The following is a 25046-nucleotide window of genomic DNA, read 5'->3' on the forward strand; positions in this document are numbered from 1 at the left end:
AATACAAACTTAAATGTAATAACTTGCCCAAGGCACTTATAGTGATAGGGTTGGAATTCTTACCCAGAGGTCAGAGATAAAGCTCTTAATCACTACTCTCTAGTTGTTAAAAACTAAGATTTTTTTCTAAGCTATATTGTGTTTGTGTACAGATAAATGTCTAAACATTTCTCCAGTCTTGTTTTTGCATATTTGATGTTAAAAATATATGTTAAGTATAATTTTGTAAGCTAATAAAACCTTTACATGTTTTGTACCACAATTGTATAGTGCAAAAATGATTTATATAGTCTCTACAGTTAAATAAATAAGACTTCAAATCTTCTAAAGATAAATTTTATTATCCTTTCAACAGTGGTAAAATGTAAATAAATCCTGGCTATAAATATTAGTTAGAAAGATGACAGTGTAAAAATATTTATTAAAATTAATGTTTAGAATAAATTGAAATAAAAATGAGTTATCTGCAATAGCATTTAATCAAATACTAGCAACAACTTGAAGTCTTTCAATAGCACACGACAACGTTTAGTTTTAAAATGTTAGTTGGAAATATGTTTTTAAAACTTTTAAATTATTAGAGCACTGTGTCAATTAGGTTTGTAATCCAAAGCACAGTTCCCTGAGATTCTGTGAGAGCATTTTACTCTATGTGCTAAAACTAAGCTACCGGGATTTTTACATATCTGGAATTCTGTAGGAAAAGCTTTAGAACCTTATTTAAAAGCCAGATCATTGAATTTTTTCCTTCTCCCTAGATCATTGGATAGTCTACTAGCCTTTATTAGTCTTTTTTTAAAATATATTTTTATTGATTTCAGAGAGGAAGGGTGAGGGGGAGAGAGATAGAAACATTAATGAGAAAGGATCATTGATTGGCTGCCTCCTCCATGCCCCCTAAGGGATTGAGCCCACAATTCCAGGCATATGCACTGGCCAGAATTGAACTTGTGATCTGGTTCATAGGTCAATGCTCAACCACTAAGCCATGCCGGCTGGACATCCTTATTCTTAATCACAGAAACATCACAAAAATTTTCCATGAGGTAAAAGTAATATTTAGAAAAATTACTTCAACTTTTTTTAAAAAAAATTTGTGTGCCAAAGAAGTAGGTTTGTTTGCTTGTTTGTTTTAGCATTAAAACTTGAAAGACATCTTCTATAAAAGAACATTTTCAGGACCTACGAAAACCCTAATGTGGGAAAAACAGAACACCAGAGAAACACTATTTATTTTTGAGGATTTGTTTTCTTTATTTTTCTCCTGAGTTATCTTTTCCTTACTGATATATAGGAACTCTTTTATGTGAAGTATATCAGATATATATTTTACATGTATCTTTTTCTTTATGCACTAATACTCTTTTAACCAAATTCTCTTGGGCTCAGAGAGTGGATGGAATGCTCCAGACTTCTTAATCTTGGGCTAAATAACTGAGAAGAGAGAAGCGCCACTACCTTAGGTCTCTTCTTGGGATGGTTAGTGGGTTGGGGGCCTTTGCTGAAAGCTCTGGTACATTCAAGGGCTGAACAGATAGTACTGGTGATGTGAATGGGGAGTTCTTCCTAGAGCAGTCATATTAGAGCCATGACCAATGATTGTTTCTGGATTAAATTTGAGAAACTTCTGAGGAAGGAAAATCTTCTTTTAAAAGGTCAGCAGAATGACCTGGTTGGCATGGCTCAGTGGTTGAGCATCGACCTAGGAACTAGGAGGTCATGGTTCGATTCCTGATTGGGGTGCATGCCCAATCCTCAGTGTGGGGCAGGTAGGAGGCAGCCAATCAATGATTCTCTCTTCTCTCTCATCATTTGATGTTTCTATCTCTCTCTCCTTCTCCTTTCCATATATATATATATATATATATATATATATATATATATATATATATATTTTAAAGGTCAGCAGAATGTCTCCTTATCTAGATGAAAGATGAAGAAAGTGTGTGTGTGTGTGTGTGTGTGTGTGTGTGTGTGTGTGTGTGTGTAATACATTCTCATTAAGGGATCAAATGCATCCCTCCTATATTATTATTTTCACCTCTGATTAAGATATCAATTTAGAGAAGATGCAGTATATTTAAAATATTTCACCTGAAAAAGATCATTAAATATACTTACAACGAGATATAGGGCAATAATCCCAAGGAATGAGAGGATTTCCCGTGTAACACCAGGGACCATGGGCATCATCATCAGGATTCCGACAGTAATTCTTATTTAGCTTGCTAGCATCTGGTTCCCAGAAGATATGCCTGCATAAACAAAATACTCTGAACATCACAAGACGCTCATTTTGTCCAAGAAAAACAAAATGTCAACAAAAAGATAAAACCCGAGCACATAATTTTCATTATAGATATCGTACAAGCTTCAACTGATATGAATTTTGATTACTTTGTTTGATATTTATTTTGTTGCTTCTACAGTTTGGAAGCATATTCTCTAGCTCAGGAATATGAAATAGGGCTGCATAATTAGCATAGTTAAATAATGAAAGATTTTATGACTTTATTTCTATTTAATAATTGCAGTGGTAAGGCAATAATATACCTGTGCATGGAAATGGAGAAACATTGGCAAAAAAAAAAGAGCAGATGACAAAGAACATCAATATTATAAAATAACTAGAAAACATAATCCATTGCAAAGTACTTTTTTGTTTCAGTGACATATGAAGCATCTCTTGCAAAATAACTATGCCAAAATACAAGAAGAAACATTGAAAAATTAATAATAAAATAGTTAAATTATAAAATATCATTGGTTATAGAGTCACAAAATGTGACTTCTTGACAGATACCTGAGTAACACTTTGGCCTTTCATATTTTACATCTTCACTAAATTTATTACAAAAGAAAAGCAAAAATACTGTATATAAGACCATACCTGCTTACATAACACTAGAGGCCCGATGCACAAAATTCGTGCGTGAGTAGGCCCTCACAGCCCTGGCTGCCTCAGCCCTCGCAGCCCCAGCTTCGTCTGGAAGGCCGTCTGGAAGGCCATCTGGAAGGTCACCCGGACGGTCGTTCCACTATTCTACTGTTCAATCAACTTGCATATTTGCTTTTATTATTATAGATTGATATTTATATTTACCTCAGTAATATTAGTGAAGTCAAATTCTACATGGCCATCCTAATCAAGTCATAAAAACTATACCTCTAACTGGATTTGTTTTGGATTATTAATTACTACCATCTTTACTATAATTAATATGTAATTTTAAAAATTGGGAAGAACTTTGGACATAGAAACTTAAGATCATCTTTTAAAACTTAGGTTTATTTTCTGGAGCAATAACAACAGCAAACACATATAATGCTATGTGCCAGGTTCTATGTGATTTACATATATAACCTAAGTGCCACCATGCAACTTAATCATTCATCAATTTCCTACAAATTATTTCCAAATGACTTAACTATTTCCAAAAGTAATTTTAAGCTTAGTAAACTAATAGTTATAACCATTGCAATACCTAAGTAAATGTCACATCTTTCCAGTAATATGCTGCTAAATATTTAGCAACCGGAACTCTGAAGTGTGTAGGAAGGGAGTCTTTATAGGTTGCCCCTGCTGATTTTTGTGGTGTAAATACTTGCATCATAAAAACATTGACCTTCTAATGAGAAATTAGTAAAGGCAGAGTTAGTACAATTGTCTCTCACAGGTCTGTCCATAAGAGCTAGATCCACCCCTTTGTATTTCCAAAAATTAGTTTTAAAATAGCAGGGTTAAAAGCAGCATTTAATTTTAATCATGCTGGTTCCTGCCTAAAATTCGTTAATGAATCCCTTTAATGCTTAGGATAAAATCCAAACTTTTTTAAAACAGCTTACAGGGCTCTATATAGTCTTGCCACTGGAGAATTCCTTTTCTATGGACAGTGGCCAAATTACATTGTTTCAACCTTACCAAAATTATTTCTGATTTTCAAACAATTCAACCTTTAGGCTTTTGAACAAGCTATACCTTCTGCCTAATGCATGCTTTCTCCCATATTTCCTTTCACCAGTTCCTACTTATCTCATGTCACAGCTAATGTCCCTTCCTCTAAGAAGTCTTCCTGATGATCAAAGGTTTGAGTGGCACTTCTTTGCATTCCCACAGCATAAAATAAGCTGTTTTCATAATTTTTACAATATGATACTGGCATTTTCTGTTTTCTGGCTTTACATACTAGAACGTGAGATCTATGAGGACAGAATTCTGCTTATGCTTGAAGTCCTAGAGCTACTGTACCCAATACAGTGGCTATTAGCTACATGTGGCTACTGAGAAATTGATGTGTGGCTAATCCAAGTTGAATGGTGCTAGAATTGTAAATATATGCCAGATCTTGAAGCTTTTACATTTTACTATAAAAATGTAAAAGATCTCATTAATTTATATTGAATACATATTAAAATAAAAAAGCTTTAGATATATTTGATTAATAATAAAACTATATTTATAAAAACAATTCTTCCTGTTTATTTTTACTTCTTTAAATGTGTCTATTAGAAAACTTAAATGTACATGTGCAGCTTACATATGTGGAATGCATATTTATGTTAGAGAGCACTACTTTAGAATTATCACTATTTGTGAAGTAAATTAATTGAAACGCTATCATCCACTAGTGAGTATATTCTGAAAGAGAATAAAGGCTTTAAAGTTAAAGTGTGGCTGGAGGCAAAATGACTCAACTTCTCTGAGTCCTAAATTTCTTATTCACACATATAGAATGGTCAAGTGTGATAACTCATATAAAGCAACCATGCATATATTCTGGGATATTTTATGTCACAAGTATGGCTCTTCTTTTGTAATTTCAAACACATTCGCAGTGTTGCTAGGTTTGGGTGGAAGATAACTTATTTTTCTGTGAATATGTCCAATGTCAAAACCTCTACTTCTCTGAACTATATAGTATTTTTTCCAATTACATTCCTTTTATTTTAGAAACATTTTATAAGTCAAAATAAGGTTATATAAGGAAACCTGTCTTTCTAAGTTTTTAGTAGTTAATTGGATTTTAAGGTATGCATGTACATGAAAATGATAACTTACTCAATTTTATGAATATTAACGATAATTATTAGAACATAATATAATACACTACATGAAACATAAGATTTATCACTTAATTATGCATTCTTATCAAGTAATGTAAATTATTTTCTCAATATGACAATATCCTCCATAAAGATGGAGTTAAAATGTATATCCACTTTTTGTTAATGTTCCCCATCGCACCTATCACAAAGCAGAACATATAGTAAGTGCTCAATAAATATGTACTGGTTTGAATTTCTTATTTAAAAGTTTGCTGCTTAGAGATAAAATATTAAATTGAGTTGCATGAATAATCAATCTAATGTTTTTGTTAGCTTATGATGATATATAAATAATGGAAAGAAATAGCAATGTGGATACCTGCATATATCTATTACTGTTATCATTACATTCTACATATTGTAAGAAAAAAATTTACACACCGGTGTAAATCTTCCATGTTCTTATCCCACATTGAGCATGTTAGTCCAGATCGTGTTTTGGATAAATTGCCCATATAATTTTTGCCATTTCCACGATAACAATCTAAACAGAAATATATGGGGAAAAAAACTAGTAAATACTAGGGAATACAGATAGAACAAAAACATTTTTATAAAATATAAATTCATGAAAGTCAACATAAAAATTAAATTACTCTAAAATCTGTACAAACTAAAGTACTTTATTTTCAGCCAAATTTCTTTTTCATTAAAATGAGATTTTATGCAGTAAATTGCACATTTTTTTTAATCAAAGAAAAAATTAAATGGGTGCCTTTAAGGACACTTAAAGTGGGACTTTTTAGAATGACATATATATTTCCCAACGTTTTCTTCAGAAAAGAATGACATAATGAACACTCACATACTCATCACATTTGTTGTGATTTCATTTTATCTTTCATGTGATTGGCAATCTGAGTCACCCAAGCCAGCTGTGTTTTGTTTGTTTTTAATATGTTGGGTTTTTTTTTAATTGATTTTAGAGAGAGGAAGGACGAGGGATAGAGAGATAGATGAGAAAAACATCACCATATGTTAGAGAGCACTGCCACCTGCACACCCCCTACTAGGGACTGAGCCTGCAACCTGCAATCTGGGTATGTGCCCTGATTGGGAATCAAACCAGGAATAGAACCAGTGACCTCTTGGTTCAGGGGTCTATATGCTCAACCAGTTAGCCACACCAGCCAGGCCAAACCAAGTGTTTTGCAAATGCTCTTTAATTTCATCTTTTATTTTCTCACGAATAAAATCAAGTTAAAGACAGAAATGTTGAATAGGTGATATTTTGTTCTTTTCAGAGCTTTTATCATTATTACTGGTGAGTTTGATATCTTTGTTAAGTGGTATAAAAGAAAAACTTCTTTTTATATAACAACAAAAACAAAAAATGTTGAGACCTTTGAGACTGAGTAAACATCCTACTGCCAAGTAATAGTCACTTAATGACTTAGGCATACTTTGGTTAATTTTGCATGAATTAGTACTATGCTGGTTTTAAAATGGTTATATTTTTATTTCCCACACTTTTTATTTATTAGTCATCATTTTCTTGTAAATGAATATTTTCTTCTCCCCTGCTCCTTCCATTTAGGTATTATTACTGCCAGTAATAGCAGTGGTAGTGGTAGCAATACTATTGTTAGTAGTAGAAGGAGTGATAGAAATGTGCTTATGAATTCTCTTAAGTGTATCTCACATAATCTAATAAATTGTGTTTTATCAACATTTATAAAGAAAGTCTGTAATTTAAGATTTTATTTTTTAAACAAAGTTATTTAATATCCAATTAGAAGAGCATTTATATATATGCTAATTCAGGTGTTGCAAGATTTGAGAAGAAATTTCTAACTTATCAATCTATATGTGAAATTTATATTTTCTGGTATATGGAGAGGATAACAGCAACATTCTTGTGAGTGTGTGTGTGTGAGTGTGTGCGCACGCCCCATTAGCTTGGCAATATCAAACAATAGCATAACAGTGTTAAAATTTCACAGCTGTATGTTGAATTGTCTATTAAATAGGTCTTCACTTTTAAATTGTCCCACAGAGCCTGTGCTTTGTTGTAATGTATCATACAATACATTATTTAAAAAAACAATGCAATAAATGTTAAAGTATTAATAAAAAAGATAAAGCATGGAATAATGGAAAGATCATTTTAAGGAGAGTTATATTCAGTCACAGCTGTGCTAATTTGAGTATTTAGGTAAGTTATTTAAATTCTATAAAACTAATTTCTTTGTCTATTAATTTGTGCACTTATTAGATAAACAATAACATCTACTTAACTTCTAAAATACAAAACTCTCATTTTATATTACCTGATCTTTTAGTAAGTCATATATATGTACTACACACAAAAGTGTCTTAATATATACCAGAAGCTTATAAAGCAATTGTTCTTTTTTGCCTCTATGATCACAAATTATCAGTAATAGTTGAATGAGCAAGATAGGAATAAAACATCCAGCTGATGCCAAGACGCCCTTAATCATTGGTTTTAACTTTATTTCCAAATGACCTTTAAAATCTGCCAAAGAACAGTGAAATTGACTGAAAAGGGACTCATCCCCTCTTCTCTCTGCAGCTGTGTTCAGAGTTGTTCGTGAAAAATGTCACTGAGAAGGAGGTTAAAGGATGGATGAGTATGTGTAAGACAATAAATCTATGAAATGAAGCTTTAAATTTGGCTTGGACTTTTTAGGATGATTTAGAACTAACCATGGCCATCATAATTAAATTTATGTGAAAAAAATAATTATTCAAAAATTAGAGCTCTCGATTTACTATATACTAATACATGCCCATAACCCAACATTATTAATAATCTTTGACAAATTATTTCTTTTAAAAATCTATTTCAATCTGACTTTTCTCTACTACTCCTCCTGAAACAATTACCTTCAATGGCATCTATGTTTTTAAGTACAATGGTGATTTATCTCAAACCCCATTGTTACATACTATCTCCCCTGCTAACACCCAGGTCCCCATAACTCTCATCTCCTAAATAACTGAAACAATCACTCAACTGATTCCCCTGTTTGGCCCCTTGTCAGAAGTTCTGGCTATTTTCCTTAATGCAGCCAAAGTCATCTAGTTAAAATTTAAGTCAGACAAATCATTTAACTTCTCTTCTCAGAACCCTACAACAGAGTTCCTTCCCTTTCAGAATAAAAGTGTAAATCCTTCCAACTCCTACAAGGTCTATGCGATTTTAGCCAATTGCTCTATAACCTCATCTCCTGCAACTCTCTATCTTGCTCAGTCTCTACCAGCCACAATTATTTTCTTTTTCTTTAAACGTTTCAAGCACTTTTCCATCTCATGCCATTTTCAGTTGTTGATTTTTTCTATCTAGAATGCCTTTTATAAACATTTGCATATGGCACATGTGCTCCCTGACTTTTTTCAGGTGTTCTTAATATGTAAGATCTTCCCAAACAATTATATATATATATATATATATATAATATATTTATATATAAAAGCCTAAGCGACCATTAAGACCTATCGACCGAACTACCAGTCAACTGGTCACTATGATGTGTGATGACCACCAGGGGGCAGACACTCAATGTAGGAGCTGCCCCCTGGTGGTCAGTGCACTCCCACAGCCAATCTCCGGCAGCCGGGCAATCTCCCATGGTCCCTGCCCCTCGTTGGCCTCGATGGGCCCCGCTGGCCGGCCAGGCTGAGGAACTCCACCCATGCATGAATTTGTGCACTGGGCCTCAAGTTAAAACATAAAGTAGCAAAACTCCTCTCTTCTAACTGGAACGCTTTTCTCTCTAGCACTTACCACAAACTAACTTACTATCCCGACCTCGTTTTTACTTTGCTTGTTTTCTATTTACCAGAATTTAGTTTCAAGGGGTCAAAGAATTTTGTTTTGTTTCCTAGTATATCTCCAGTGCCTAGAACTGGTATACAGGCAAATAAGTAAATAAACATTGAGCAAATGAATACGAAAAAGAAATCCAATTTTAGACTCTGGGACTTCATTTGCTTTTCAGCAAAAGCAGTGCAATGAGAAGTAGGCTTTCTGCTGTAAATTGTGAGCTCCCTTTAGGCAGTTCCCCTGAATTTAATCACGCGCATATTGCAAAATGTCAACTATTACCTTGTCCTCTCGACACGTCACATTTTGGAATTTGGGAGCAGTAGCCAACTCGGATGTTTGGATCAGTGGTAAAACACCAGGGTGACTCAGCCCCATCTGGATTTCGGCAATAATTTTCTCTTAGGTCCCTATTAAGAATAAGCAAGTTAATGTAAATTGCACTACTACACCTCTAGACCCGCCCAGAATGTGTGCGTGTCAATAATGAGAGCCCTAAGTTTTAGTTTTAGGATAGTTAGAACAATTTGGAATTCAATATATGCAATGGACACTGCCCCATTACTGAAAAACTTGCTGTCAGATGTCAGTATTCTTTTCCTCCCACCGGCCTGGAGTTCCAGACAAACACTCCTACTTCACAAAAGAGAGAACTGGTACCACTCACTTCATTCTTCTCACTCATTGTCAATACTAGAACTCTCAACTGTTACACATTTGAAAACTAAACTCTTATTTATTGTCTTTATGGCTCATATATAATATAGAAACAACATGCATCTCTCTGCAGAATAAAGGCTATTATTAATAGTCATTAATTACTCTCACTTAAAATGAAAGTTTTGCCTAATCAAACATTTGCCATGCAAAAACATCGTACCTATTTATTCTTTGAATTCTGTCTTTTCTTGATTCATTTAACTTGCTACATATATTTATTTTAATTACACATTGCTTATTTCTTGACTAAGAGATTTGCCTAAATCTTTACAAATATTTTTGTAAAATAAAGACATAACTAGAACATAGAAACCTAACTATAGAAGTCGTCAATATGGTATATGTACATCCTTTATTTTACCAGTAACTTATAAGTATTTAGAGTTCTCAATAAGGAAAAATTCTATACAAATATTCTCTGTGTATAAAAGTATTTTAATGCAAACCTTAATATAAAGTTCACTTCAAATAAAATACTGAATTTGTGACTTGCTTTCCTAAACATGCTCTCTAATTTGAAGCAAGCTTGTACTGTCTTTTCTTAGATCTGTGAATAATAATTTAGCAAAATTAACATTCAATCTATTGAAACCACATTATTTACATCACTTAGGTCCAATTAGAAGTACTGCCCTGGCTGGTGTGGCTTGGTTGGTTGAACGCTGTCCCGTGCACTGAAGGGTCACCAGTTCCATTCCCAGTCAGGGCACGTACCAAGTTGAGGGTTTCTTTCCCCGTTTGGGGCACATGCAGAAAACAACCAATCAAGTTTTCTCTCTCACATTTATGTTTCTCTTTCTCTCTCTCTCTTCCTAAAATCCATAAAGACATATATTTTTTAAAAGAACTATAATTTTATTGATACCAAAATAAACTATTAGAAACTGAGAAGTTCTTAAGGAAGAGGCTTGGGTTTGATTATAAAATCAACAATAATTTATCTAGTAAAAATACATCCTGTCACAAACTTTGTTATTTAAGGTTATAATAAAAGTGATTGCCAATAGTTAAGGCCACAGTACAACAAGTTTTCATAGTTATAACCCCCATTCAAGCCTTTAGCCTTCTTATAAAATGATAAAATTATTAACTGGAAAGGTAAAGAAAATCTGTTATTTCTTTCAAACAATTTATACTTATGTTTCAAAAATGTATGTCAGTACAAATATGTGCATTAAAATTTACATAAAATTTATTCAGTTTTGTAATTTTAGATAAATAATTGCTTAGTTAAATTTAGGGCAAGATCATTAGAGTTCTAGGGCTAACAAAAGTCTTACTTTAGGCCCACTTTAAAAATCTATATCTAATTGCCAGTGAGGTTGAACATCTTTTCATATATCTGTTGGCCATTTGTATGTCTTCTTGGGAGAGGTGTCTGTTCACTGGAAACCTATATTATCCTGTTAACCAATGTCACCTCAATAAATTTAATTTAAAAAATAAAATTATTTAACACACACACACACACACATCTGTATCTAGAAGCACCTCATTCATCTAGATTAAGCAAGCATGAGAGTCAAGGCGTGCCCAAATATTTTTCCTCTGATCTTTCCCTTCACTTGAAGAAAGAATTGTGTACAATTCCTAAAACAAATTAATTATTATGTAATTTATGTAGATTCATCACCGGCACTAGGGTTGAGTTATAGTTTTAAAACTGTCATTTGTAAGGAGTCTCAGTATTGCGGCAAATGGTGTTTAATGAAACCACAGACACCTGACTAGCGCACTATTCTCTGCTAGACACAAGTATGAAATGCATCAACATTCTGAGAAAAATGTTGAGTCAGATTTTATCTGTTTTATAACAAAACTCACTATTTTTTTTGTATGTGGGTTTGGTTATCTTGACCAAATAAATAAATTAAGAAAGGATAGTTTAAATTCTGATAAATAACAACTAAACTTTTGATAATTTTGAATTGTTAAATGTGTGAATTACATTATTATTCTTTTCTTACAAATGAATTTAATTGGGTATTCACACATCCATGATTTTTTACTTAAGTATTACCAGTCTTAGAAGTTAACAGAAAGTGTGACTGGCACTGAGAGTGTCTTCTCTTACCTCTCTTAACTAATCTTTTCTTATTTTCTTTGCTTTCTTTACTTTGATATTTATTTCTCAGCTGTGAAACACATAGGTCAGGAATAAAAAGTATACTGCTGTGAAAAATATGGTGGAAAATAAACCCAGAATAACAACTATAAATTTGTTATTATAAAATAATGAAAAAACTCATAAGCGATGAATATTTATCATCTAAGTAAATACATTAAATTAACTTAAAAAGAAAAACATGAAATATCTCCCTTCTCCAGTGCATTGGCTGACTAGCGCTCAAAATTTTCCATCTTGAAATGTTAAGCTCTCTTATTAAAATCCAATTACATAAAGCCAATATATGTTATTTATAGGTGCTATTTCAGCAAGGCACTATGAATGACATGTGTGTTATAAATTTCAAAAGCAATCATTTTATGTTCCCCATAACAAGGTGGACCATTTAAAAACACATGGCATTGTGGCTGTGTCTGTCCAACAAGTCAAGTGGTGAAAAAAAGCAGCCACAGAGAAGGCACATACAACCAAATAACTGACATTCAAGGGAAGTTTCTTTGGTTAAATTCACCTAAACAAATGTTTTACTTCCGCATTTTAAAAAAGCAAATCTAGAAACAATATAAAATATTCATTTAACATTTAAAAGATAAGTTTGTTTCAAGGTCAAAAATTCATCAGTTTACAATATTAGCTGAAAATAAGGTATTCCTCTTTTTGCAGGAGAAAAGGTATGTAATCTCACCTAAAGTAAATATGAAAATTTTAAAAGGCACTAGTTTAAAATTTGACTGGTTACTATTACCATTTATTGGTTTGTTAAATAGACCTGCAGGAACAAAGCTATGGCCCTATCAGTGGATAGAGCGTCGGCTTGCGGACCAAAGGGTCCCGGGTTTGATTATGGTCAAGGGCACACACCTTGGTTGCAGGCTCCTCCAGGGCTCAGGGCCCTCCTTAGAGCTTGTGCAGGAGGCAACCAGTGTGTTTTTCTCACATCAGTGGTTCTCTGTCTTTCCCTCTCTTTTCCACTCTCCCTAAAAATCAATGGAAAAATACCATTGGGTGAAGATTAACCAAAAAAAAAAAAAAAAAAAGAACAAAACTGTGATTAGAAACCTGTATATGTGCTTCCCAAAGCATGGTACATAAACCATCTGATTCGGAATTACCTAGAATGCTTGTTAAAAATGTATATTTGACCTAAGGAACCAAAATCTCTGAGTAGATTAATCTGCCTTTTGATTATCCCTAGCACACTCAAGTTTAAGGCTCACTAACACAGAAATTAGTGAAAAGTAACCACCCTACCTCATTTTCCCAGAGCTTACTGCACATTTATAATCTTTGCCTAATTGACTCACTTGCACTTGAAATTTTCAGGAGTTATGTCGTGCTGGTGAGGATACTGGGAATCCCATCGCTGACATGGAATCCCATTCCAAATGGTATTGACAGTTCCCCGATAACCTTCTCCTTGACCTTGAATGCATTCAGTTGTTTCCATAGGGACACTGGTGTCATTCATAGTACTGTGAGCTATTGATTAAAAGAAATACAAATTAATATCATCCTTCTGAGTGTTCATTTGCATTGGTATTACCCAGATATTTTGTCACATACATTTTTATAATAATAGAGTGGAATAAATATTAAATGTATCATTATTACTATCCCACTCAACCTAAAGGAGCAAGTTGACATGGTGGACCCGACTGTGAAATTTTTCTCCATATAGAACAGAATATTTTAGCTTGGCTTCATCTAGACCAGTTTAAAAAAGCATCAACTGGTAATTCTTAAATTTCCTGGATCTGTCTACTCATGTTTTAACATTAGATATAAAGTTTCTCTATTTATTAATGTTTAAGTACCCCATATATGTTCTTTTAATCACTTTTCTTTGGAAATTGAAAGACTTCTATGAGCAATATAGTGATCAAGTAGGGAAATGAAAAAAATACTTTGCTCCAAGTTTGGCCATTAAAAAAAATTTAAGAAAAGGAAAATTAATGTTAGTCTAGAGATTAAAGTAATAAAAAAAGTCAATTTATCATTATGGCTATCTCCTTTCCAATTTTCCTTTCAAACATCAAAATAGGTTGTTCTTGAAAAGTTCTTCAAGGCAGTTATTTCCATATGTCACTATAACATATATGCTAAATGTATATTTATGAAATAACTATACAATTATTCCTAAAATTAATTTGCTTAAATACATACAAAGTTGGTAATGGTATTAACCTTGGTTTTTCTCTAATATTATAAATATATTTGAAGCTGATATGCTAATTTTTTCTTTTAAATAAACTTGTTGGCATATAAAAAAACAATTTAGTTGTTCTAGCTCTTTTCTTAGTCCAACTGTAATTCTTCCATATTTTATGACAATCATGAAAATTTCAGTAAGAAGTAAAAAAAAAAAATACAAAATTAAATTTTTACCATAACTTGGACTTTCTTTTTGTGTTTAATGTTACTCAAACAAAATATAACTCAAAACATTCTGGAGCAACCAAAATTCATATGCCTTCTCAAAACATACTTGAAAATGTTTATGGTTCAAAAGAAATTCAATGTAAACTCCTCAGTTACCTTTGCAATTCCAATGGCATTCAAGATACTACTGAATAAAACTCAATTTGACACCCTCCTGGACAGTTTAAGATTTGAATAAATGTCTTTGATTTATCCAATCTGGAATTAGATGTATCAGTTCTCCAAAGGAGAGGTAAAAATTAGAGATGATTTCAGAGGGAGAGGATGTCTATAAAAGTGTTCCTTATTTAATAGAGTAAAATTTTTAATGGCTTTTCACTTTTATTTAACTTTATATTTTCCTTACAAATAATTACAACCCCATGTGGCGAAATGCTTTATTTCATTAAATTTCATGGAAATTACATAGAGTTTGAAGTTATTCTATGAAGCTTTGTGAAAAAAGGAGGAAGATTAATTAATGACCATCCCAAAGACTGGAATATGTTGTATATACAGATTTCTACAAATTTGCCTTTTAATAACATCAGCTCATTTTTAAATGTTTTAATTTTTATGTACCTACTTTAAGAAAAAAAAAAGTGCCTCAGAATTATCCTAAGTTAAAAGGAAATTCAAATTGAGATGAGAAAGTGGCTGAAGATTGACCCATAGACTACTCATGGTTGATAGTCTAATGAATGTTTACATATCCTATTTAATAAAAGAGCAATATGCAAATTGACCTTACCTCCGCTACACCCACAAGCCACGCCCATCAGCCAATCAGGAGGGAATATGCAAATAAACCCAACCAAGATGGCTGCAGCCACAGAGAGCAGGAGGGAGGCTTGAGTTTCCCCCACAATGGAGGAAGCCAAGCTTTCCGCCTGTCCTTGCTGGCCCAAGCCTCCACTCAATGCTACAAAGTTTCAATTGTAGAAGATAAATAAATCCCAGATCCCAGGGCCTCTGCTTGGGTCGCCAGAGGGGCGTGGCTGGCCTACAAATCACCACAGGCCCCTTGCCCAGGCTGCCCCACACCCCAAGGGAACCCCCACCCTGATCCGGGACACCCTTCAGGGCAAACCAGCTGGCCCCCACTCATGCACCAGGCCTCTATCCTATCTAATAGAAGAGTAATATGTAGATTGACCATCACTCCAACACACAAGATGGCTGCCCCCATGTGGTCAAAGATCCTGCCCCCATGTGGACACAAGATGGCCACCACAAGATGGCCAGCAGTGGAGGGCAGTTGGAAGTAAACAGGCCTGCAAGGGAGGGCAGTTGTGGTCAATCAGGCCAGCAGGGAAGGGCAGTTGGGAGGGACCAGGCCTGCAAGGGAGGGCAGTTGGGGGCGATCAAGCCTGCTGAGGAGGGCAGTTAGGGGTGACCTGGCCAGCAGAGGAGGGAAGTTGGGGGTGAATGGGTCTGCAGGGAAGGGCAGTTGGGGGGTACCAGGCCTGCAGGGGAGAGCAGTTAGGGGTGACCAGGCCTTCAGGGGAGGGCAGTTAGGGGTGACCAGGCCTGCAGGGGAAGGCAGTTAGGGGCAAACAGGCTGGCAGGGGAGCAGTTAGGCATCAATCAGGCTGGCAGGGGAGTGGTTAGGGGGTGATCAGGCTGGCAGGCAGAAGCGGTTAGGGGCAATCAGGAAAGCAAGCAGGCGAGCAGTTGGGAGCCAGCAGTCCTGGATTGTGAGAGGGATGTCCGACTGCCCGTTTAGGCCCGATCCCACTGGGCAGTCAGACATCCCTCAAGGGGTCTCAGATTGGAGAGGGTGCAGGCTGGGCTGAGGGACACCCTCCCCGCCGTGCACAAATTTCGTGCACAGGGCTTCTAATGTATTATAAGAACAAAAATTATTGGGCAGGAGAAATAACTTGTATAGAAAAAGTTGGTTCTAATTAACCAAGTCCTCTATGATTTTAATGTTACCTAAAGTTCTTTCAAGAAATAGCAAATAAGATGGCTTTCATAGGTCCTGAGGAACTATATATATATTTCATTAAAACAAATGCCACTAAGCTGCCATATTTCTGATGATTTGAGTTTACTGTTAAATTATGTGGGGGAGTCTTTAAAGGATGATAACTCTAAAACAGATAAAAGACCAAGCTCGTATTGGCATATTTCATATATAGCTACAAAACTGTATGTGACTAGAGGCTTGGTGCACAAAATTTGTGCATTGGAGGGGGTGTCCCTCAGCCTGGCCTGCACCCTCTCACAATCCGGGACCGCTGGCTCCTAACCATTCACCTGCCTGCCTGCCTGATTGCACCTAACCCCTCTAACTGCCTGCCTGATGCCCCTAACTGCTCCCCTGCCTGCCTGATCACCCCTAACCACTCTGCCTGCCTGCCTGATCACCCCTAACTGCTTGCTGGGGGGCAGGGCCAGCCCTGTGAGAGGCCGTCTGCTTACCTGATCATCCCTAACCACTGGCCTGCCTACCTGATTGCCCCTAACCACTCTGCCTGCCTGCCTGATCACCCCTAACCACTGGTCTGCCTACCTGATCACCCCTAATCACTTTTCTGCCTACCTGGTCACTCCTAACCTCTGGTCTACCTGCCTACCTGATCTCCCCTAAATGCCTCTACCTTGCCCTCACCACCGTGGCTTTGTCCAGAAGGACGTCCGGATGGTCCTCCACAAGACATCTGGTCTAATTAGCATATTACCCTTTTATTAGTATAGATCAGAAAGGACAAAAAAAATGTCCCCAAGAATCCATAAATTTGTTAGCTTAGCATCTTAAGAAGAAAAGTTTTCATTCCCTCACTTCTTGGACAGAAACTCCTGGGTAGGAAACTTGTGACTTTGGTCAGAACTCAGAGTCCTGACAATGGGAGAAACAAAGTTAGAGCAGTCAAAGCAAAAACACTTCTATTAATCTTTTCACAAACCTCTTTTACTTCCTTACTTATTTGTATATATTGTTTTATTTGTTTATTACTGACACATTTTTTTTCAGGGCTGAAACTATGGCTCTTTATTTTCACATGGAAGTCACCACTAGCTTTTGTTTAATGAAAAAAAAAAAAAACTGCCCCCCACCTCTCTCTCTCTCTCTCTCTCACACACACACACACACACACACACACACACACACCAAAAAAAACACACACCTTGACTTAAAGGAAACCCATCTGTCACCAGGAGCATGGTTGAAAGATTCATATTTTTAAAAGGGAAATACAGTACAGAATTCTTTAGAGACCAGTTTTTAAAGAAGTTTAGGGGGCAAGAAGTTTTAAAGCTATTTTGGGGGGCTTATTTCCCAGGCTCAAGTATTACTCTGGCACCGTGAACATGTAACAACAAAACTTAGTTTTAATGAGTCCCCATCAATCACCTTCAGCTAGATATGGGCCCAACACATCTTACTAGGAACCTAGATTGAGTCTGAGCCAATCAGAGATCAACATGCTCTTCTGCTCCTTGGACAACAGTATCGTTTGCCAGATATCAACCTAAACAATTAAAAAAAGGGAATATGATATTCAGAGATGGTGAGGGATTTGGCCATTATTTGATGGAATTTCTAAAAGTGGTAGCAAATTCAGAGGGCTGTTTCCTCTACTACTATATGTGAATGTTGCCTCTCATTGTATAACTATGCCTGTGTGGAGATGAGAGAGCAAAATTTTATGCCCACTGTGTTAATGTAAGATTAAATATAAAGTGTCACTTTTAGAGAGTATTGCATTTTCCAAGTAATTTTTCATAAGCACCTATTACAAACTGATACTATTGTAGAAATGACCTAGAATCGTTAAAATGTGAAACAATACATAGAGCTTTAAACAATTTGAATTACACTGCTCTCTGTAAAAGGGAGATAATTAACATAAACAAATATTATCATAGTTCATTAGGAAATTAATACTGGGAAAATTAAAGGAGTAAGCAATCATATGATCATCAGAAAATATTAAGAGAATGGTAATAGATAAAAGCTAGTAAAAAGTAACTATTTTCCTAATTTGAAGGTAAATATGTAACCTCAAACACTTGATGGTTTTACTTATTCTTGTGTTTTTAATTCAGTGGAAATATTACCTATGATTTTAACTACAAACTAGCAATATTTAGATAGTATTTTACTTTAACTAAAAAGTACCTTCTGAAGTTAGTGCATCTGTATCTATCCCATTTGACATTCAGCTGCTAGAAGTAACCACATAGACAAAACTACATAATTCTGGTGGCAATGTGTAAGAATAAATAGCAAGGGCCAAAAAGATAAATTAGTACAAGATAATTAGTTTCATCTATCAATAATTCATGCAGCTGCCTAATAAATATTATCCAATGAGGACCATGATCAATGATTTGTCCATAGACCCTTTAATGTGATATAAATGTTTGATCTTTGCTGCCTACATACATACTTACTATTCAAACAAGATGATTTATTCCTGAACTGCAATAAAATATACTTCTTCAGCTGTCCTATTGTATAAATATCAAAACCTGGTTCAAAAACAAAACAAATGTTTTATGCCAATTACTTTGGGGAGGGCTATTAAATGTTAGGAACGGTATTCCTTTAGACTTAATACTTTAACATGGCACCTAAATTAAGGGATGGGTTTGAAGAGTCTCTGGAAGCCAAGTGAAGTGTTAAATAAGCACAGAAATATCCTCATATGTTGGCGGAAACTGATGAAGTCTAGCCAAAGCAACATGTTCTTTAAATACTGCATTCCCACGTACACAAATATTTTTGCAAGTAATGTCTACCAAACTCATACAGAAACTACCCAGAACTCTTCTGAGAGTTCTTCACAAATAAAACATTTGCCAGAGGCGTCATTAGTGATCACCCTTTGGAGCAGATGCAAAGATAATTATATGATTCTTGGTGGCCTATGAGAGAAAGAATGCTTTCCTTTGATGATTGAAATGAAATTTTCTGTTTGGAAATGCTTTAAGGAAAACATTTGCTAATTAAATGTTTTACTGTCCTATTAGAATACAATCAAATACAGTGGGTACTTCTTGGAATGTTAATTTCACTTTGCTGGTGTGGATTGCTAGTGGGGAACATTAAGGTTTAGGAGAATGGACATTAATTGTGATGCAATATGTGGAACAAACATCTGCTTCCCCCCCAAAAAAAACAACAACAAACAAACAACAACATCAACAGTAGAACAGGATGACTAATAAATGTGATCTGTTTTCTCTGTGAAAGGCTAGCCAGATCTATTCAGAGAGACCACGTGGCCCTGATGGAGGTCCATGGCAACTGAAGAATTCTAATGCACACACATATTACAGAGAGCCACCCCCATGGCACTGTAAGACTTACATGGACATTAAGTGAAGCCCTACATTTCCATTTCCCCTGCGCACCCCAAAACTTGGTTTTCCCAGTGGTGATAAGCTATTGCTGTTCTTTTGACTATAGTAAAGAACAAGGTGCTTCACAGGCCCTTAGACCAATACTTGCTTATTCTTCCGACTAGGTCAATCCACCCCTTCTCACTCCCAGCTATTGAAGAGCAACTGAAATGCAGGCTTTACTCAATGATGGTCCCTGGAGATTCAGAACAGTGTGTAAAGCTACTCGCCTGTCAACAGACTTGTATTCTTTGGGGCCACAAAAGACAGGACCAGGATCAATGTAAATTTAAAGAGTTTCTTGTTTTAAAATTGACGTGGGAAAGTAGTATAAAGACCTCCAAAGTGCAAACCTCAAATTGCTTGCACGTTTGCTTTCCATGTGAACCTACAATTCCTAACTGAAACTTTCCCCTGGACTTTATCCAAGCCTTTTCTGGTATAAAATGCTCAAGAGACAAGACTTTCATGAAAGGTCTTCAATTTTATACTCTTATTCCTTAGTAGATGACTTGGAAAAAAACCTTGAAGTATAAGATCTTTCCCTTGAGAATGGTATTGATAGTATCGCTTTTTCCTGACTCAGACTATAAGAAGATTTTATTCCTATGAACCTCTGTCTGGCGTTAGATGGATTAATAAAATTCAGAGAAATAACCAGCTTTCTTTATGAAAGAATAATAATTTCAGTGTGTTTGAATGTAATTTTAGGAAATTATTTTCTCAACATACAAACATATTGTATTCTTTTAAAATGATGCCAATGTATATTAGTTACTAGGAGGAAGGGTTCTTTTCATTAATGAACAATGGCAATATAACTGTATGAGCCTGTGCAGGCTGCCATAACAAAATACCACAGACTGGGTGGCTTATCCAATAGATGTGTATTTTCTCACAATTCTAGAGGCTGGTAAGTCCAAGACCAAGGTGCCAGTCAATTTGGTTCCTGGGTTGCATATAGCTACCTTCCTCTCATATGGTGAAATGAGAGAGTAAAAGAAATCTCTCTTCTTCTACTTATAAAGCCACTAATCCTCATTTTACTTTATTTAACCTTAATTACATCTAAAAGCCCTGTCTCCAAATACAGATACAGTAGGGGTTAAGATTTCAATGTATGTATTTTTCCAGGGGAGGGACAGAATTCAATCTATAACAATGTTTTTAATAGAAATCCTAGCTACCAGAGATCTGCCTCATTCAGAATTCTGAAGTGGGAAGTTTTTCAACAGATATAAAGTTTCAGTTATGCAAGATGAGTAAATTCTAGAAATATACTGTACAACATAGTACCTATAGTTAACAGTACTGTACTGTATGCTAAAAAAAACTGTTGAGAGAGATCTCACTTTAAGTGTTTTTACCACAATAAATAAATAAATAAATAAATAAATAAATAAATAAATGGCAGGGGATGACAGAAGGAAACTTTTGAAGGTGATGGATATGTTTATTACCTTGATTCATGGGTATATGGATGTGTTTAAACACATCAAATTGTAACATTAAATATGTGAAGCTTTTTATATCAATTACAACTGAATAAAGTTGTTAAAAAATAAAATGGTCTGGACACTTACATATCTAGAAGTTTAAAAAACAAGGAAAAGAAATAGAAGGAAAAAAAAATAAGGCAACTCATGAAAAGTCTTGCGTATTTTGTCCGTAAGGTAAAGACCATCAAGACAACCAGCAACAAAGGGACAAAAACTAGGCCAGGAAAATAAGAAACCTAAGGATGAGTTGATGAGGTGATAGGAAGAAGGTACAAAGCAAATTTTCCTGGTAGACAATGTTTGACAGAAGCTAAGTTTTCATACAGAAATCAAGAAACATAGAAGAAATTTCAGGAAACACAAAAAGAAAATTAAAACTATCACTTTGTAGGAAAGTACCATTCATTAATTCAACAAATATTTGTGGTACTACTACCATGTGCAAGACAAAGTACTAAGCACTATGGGATACAAAAAGAGATATGGTCCTTGCTCTGTTGGAGCTTGCAAATCTTGATAGTGCTGTTAACTAAAAAATTTCAAAAATAAGTATAAAAACTGGACTCTAAGAAGTACATGGAAAGAGAGGCTGATGGTGCTATAAATCCTATCTAATAAAAGAGTAATATGCAAATTAACCATCACTCTGCTACATCCACAAGCCACGCCCACCAGCCAATCAGGAGCGAGTATGCAAATTAACCCGACCAAGATGGCTGCAGCCACAGAGCGAGCAGGAGGCTTGGGTTTCCCTGGTAAGGGAGGAAGCCAAGCTTTCCGCACACCCTGGCTGGCCTAGGCCTCCACTCAAGGCTATAAAGTTTTAATTATAGAAGATAAATAAATCCCAACAAAAATGGTGGCAGCCATGGAGCGAGCAGGAGGCTTGGCTCCACTCCAGGCTACAAAGTTTCAATTGTAGAAGATAAATAAATACCAGGGCCTCCGCTTGGGTTGCCAGAGGGGCGTGGCCGGCCTGCAAACCACCACAGGACCCTCGCCCAGGCCACACCACGCCCCAAGGGAACCCCCACCCTGATATGGGACACCCTTCGGGGCAAACCAGCTGGCCCCCACCCGTGCACCAGGCCTCTATCCTATATAATAAAAGAGTAATATGCAAATTGACCATCACTCCAATACAAGATGGCTGCCCCATGTGGTCAAAGATGGCTTCCCTCATGTGGACACAAGATGGCCACCACAAGATGGCCAGCAGGGGAGGGCAGTTGGAAGTAAACAGGCCTGCAAGGGAGGGCAGTTGGGGGCAATCAAGCCTGCAGGGGAGGGCAGTTAGGGGTGACCAGGCTGGCAGAGGAGGGAAGTTAGGGGTGACCAGGCCAGCAAGGGAGGGCAGTTAGGGGTGACCAGACCTGCAGGGGAGAGCAGTTAGGGGCAAACAGGCTGGCAGGGGAGCAGTTAGGCATCAATCAGGCTGGCAGGGGAGTGGTTAGGGGGTGATCAGGCTGGTAGGCAGAAGTGGTTAGGGGCAATCAGAAAGGCAGGCAGGCGAGCAGTTGGGAGCCAGCAGTCCTGGATTGTGAGAGGGATGTCCCAGATTGGAGAGGGTGCAGGCTGGGCTGAGGGACACCCCCACCCCTACATGAATTTCGTGCACTGGGCCTCTAGTATATAATAAAGGATTTGACCAACTCAGAGACATTGAATGAAGAAATGATAACTGAATTGAACTTTGAACTCGTGGAGGAAGAGAAAATTGTTCAAGGCAGAGGAAATGGCAGAGATGAAGGAACTATTATGACCATATGGAAAATATTGAGGTATAAGAAGGAAACTATTCTGGATAGAACAGAGAGCATGGAGAGAAATGTGGTAGTACATGAGGTTAGAGATATGGATGTAGGAGAAAAAGATGGTTTTGTTTCGTCTTTGTCCTGAGATCAAAGAATATCATTAAAGGGTTTTTAACTGGTGTGTGTAACTGAGTATGTGTGTTGTATGCCAGGGATGGGGTATACTGAGATTGAAAAAAATATACTATTGGCAGTGTAGAAAAGGAACTGGAGGGGAAAACTAGTGAATATGGATACAACTCCACTCGGGTCATTCAAATATTCAAGATAAAGAAGAATGCTCTCTTGGACAATGGAGACAGTGATCAAGTATGATGGCCAAATTTGAGGGTACATAGAAGATAAAATTGACAGGTATGGATTGATCAAATGAATATTGAAAGAAACAGCATGTCTAGTATTATGTCAGGTTTTTGGCAGTTAAACTGTGTAAATGGTAGTACCAATCATACAAAAGAGAGTTTAAAACATAGTAGACCACCCTACATCATAAAGAAAGTCAGAGATAAAGATAATAAATGATAGATGAAATTGCCAACTAGGTAAGCTGCCGGTGGTGAGAGGTGAGGAACAATTGGAGCAGCTATCAGGTGTATCCTAGTGGGTGTACTAAAATGGGACAACATCAGCCTTACATGTCTCACATGCAGCAACTCAGCTGTTCTCAGGGGAATACCTGGGGCTCTGGAGATGCTTCATAACAATGCTAAGTCATCATTTGTCCTTTATAAAGTGGAATTTTCAGATGCACTTGATGTATGATACACCAAGCTATTGAATGCAGAACCAAATGTGAGATACTCAGTTATCCTCTTCTAATTAAAGTGACATTAAATAAATTTGCAAAATATCTGAATTTTCAAAAAATCTAAAACCATATCATTGTTTTCCTAATTTTTCTAAAAAAAAGTTATTTTATTTAAAGTTGGTTATATTTATTAACATCCAATAAGCTTATATTTAGAAAATTAATAAAATTTATATTTTAATTTCCAATACAGTAAATATAAATTCATATAACCCAAATTGACAATTTGAGGATCTCAGTAATGTTAAAGATTACAAAGATAAGTGTAAAATAAGTGTAAAGACTGGACTCTAAAAAGTACATGGAAAGAGAGGCTGATGGTGCTATAAATATATAAGGGATTTGACCAACTCAGGGACATGGAATGAAGAAATGATAACTGAGTTGAACTTTGAACTCGTGAAGGAAGAGAAAATTGTTCAAGACAGATGAAATAGCAGAGGTGAAGGAACTATTATGACCATATGGAAAATAATGAGGTATAAGAAGTAAACTATTCTGGATAGAACAGAGAGCATGGAGAGAAATGTGGTAGTACATGAGGTTAGAGATAGCAAGAAGTCTGTTAACAATTGATTTAAATAATCAATGAGAGTTCCTGAGGGACATTAACCACAACAGTTTTTCAATTGCCAGAGCACTGTTCAAGTTCAGTTCAAAAAAATACAATTAGTGCCAACAAATATTATTATTTCTTCCTTTAAAACAGTGAACAAACTGTTTATCAGAATATAAAGTTATTATAGGGAAAAAAACATAAGAAAATCAGTACTTCATTTAGGCACTATATAGGCCCTCCAATCTTACATGTTTGCAATGTTTTAAAATGTCATATCCCTGGAAATCTGTTAAACATGATATTGCTAGAATATGTGGGGCTGCTGTCATTGGGTAGACAACCTGTCCTGAGGAAAGTTGTGTGAAGGAAGACAGAGAAGGCCTGTCCTGGACCACCCTGGCACATACTGGTCAGGTGACCAGCAAAGCTCATTCTTCACTTTCAGCGATACACTGGTTTTAAGATTAGAAGGTTGAGAACAAAGTGACAACAAATGTGTGATTCATTCAGCTTTTTAACAAATAAAAGTAACTGAGCAGTATTCAGATTCTTGGCTCGGAAAGATGAATATCCTAATGTCAAGGCAATGTTAGCTTTCACTTCACTAGTTCGTGCTAATACTCTGAAATTGCAGTTTTATCATAGGTCTTGGTCTGTTTTGTTCACTTCTACATCCTGAGAATCTAAAAAGCATTTGTCATATATGATCTACTCAGTAAATACTTATTAAATAAACCCTATAGAAAAGAGACAAACAACCTCTTTGTGTTCTCCAGGTACTCCCTGGGATTGCTGTTATGTCCAAGGCTTTTACTACCACTAGTAATTACTTATGACTTTGCATGAGCT

General features: G+C 35.8%; 1 protein-coding gene across 2 annotated transcripts in view; it reads right to left on the reverse strand.

The window, feature by feature from the left end:
• HGF (hepatocyte growth factor) overlaps window positions 1-25046 on the reverse strand; it is a 69458-nt gene that overhangs the window by 14745 nt on the left and 29667 nt on the right. For both annotated transcript variants that reach the window (XM_080665504.1, XM_080665503.1), the window contains exons 8-11: window positions 13049-13223; window positions 9179-9306; window positions 5488-5590; window positions 2122-2255 (exon numbers count right to left, since the gene is read on the reverse strand). In XM_080665504.1, the coding sequence (XP_080521630.1) occupies window positions 2122-2255; window positions 5488-5590; window positions 9179-9306; window positions 13049-13223 (540 nt within the window). The remainder of the gene's footprint in view (window positions 1-2121; window positions 2256-5487; window positions 5591-9178; window positions 9307-13048; window positions 13224-25046) is intronic.

Source organism: Plecotus auritus, assembly GCF_963455305.1.
Source record: "Plecotus auritus genome assembly, chromosome: 4".
Classification (NCBI taxonomy): domain Eukaryota; kingdom Metazoa; phylum Chordata; class Mammalia; order Chiroptera; family Vespertilionidae; genus Plecotus; species Plecotus auritus.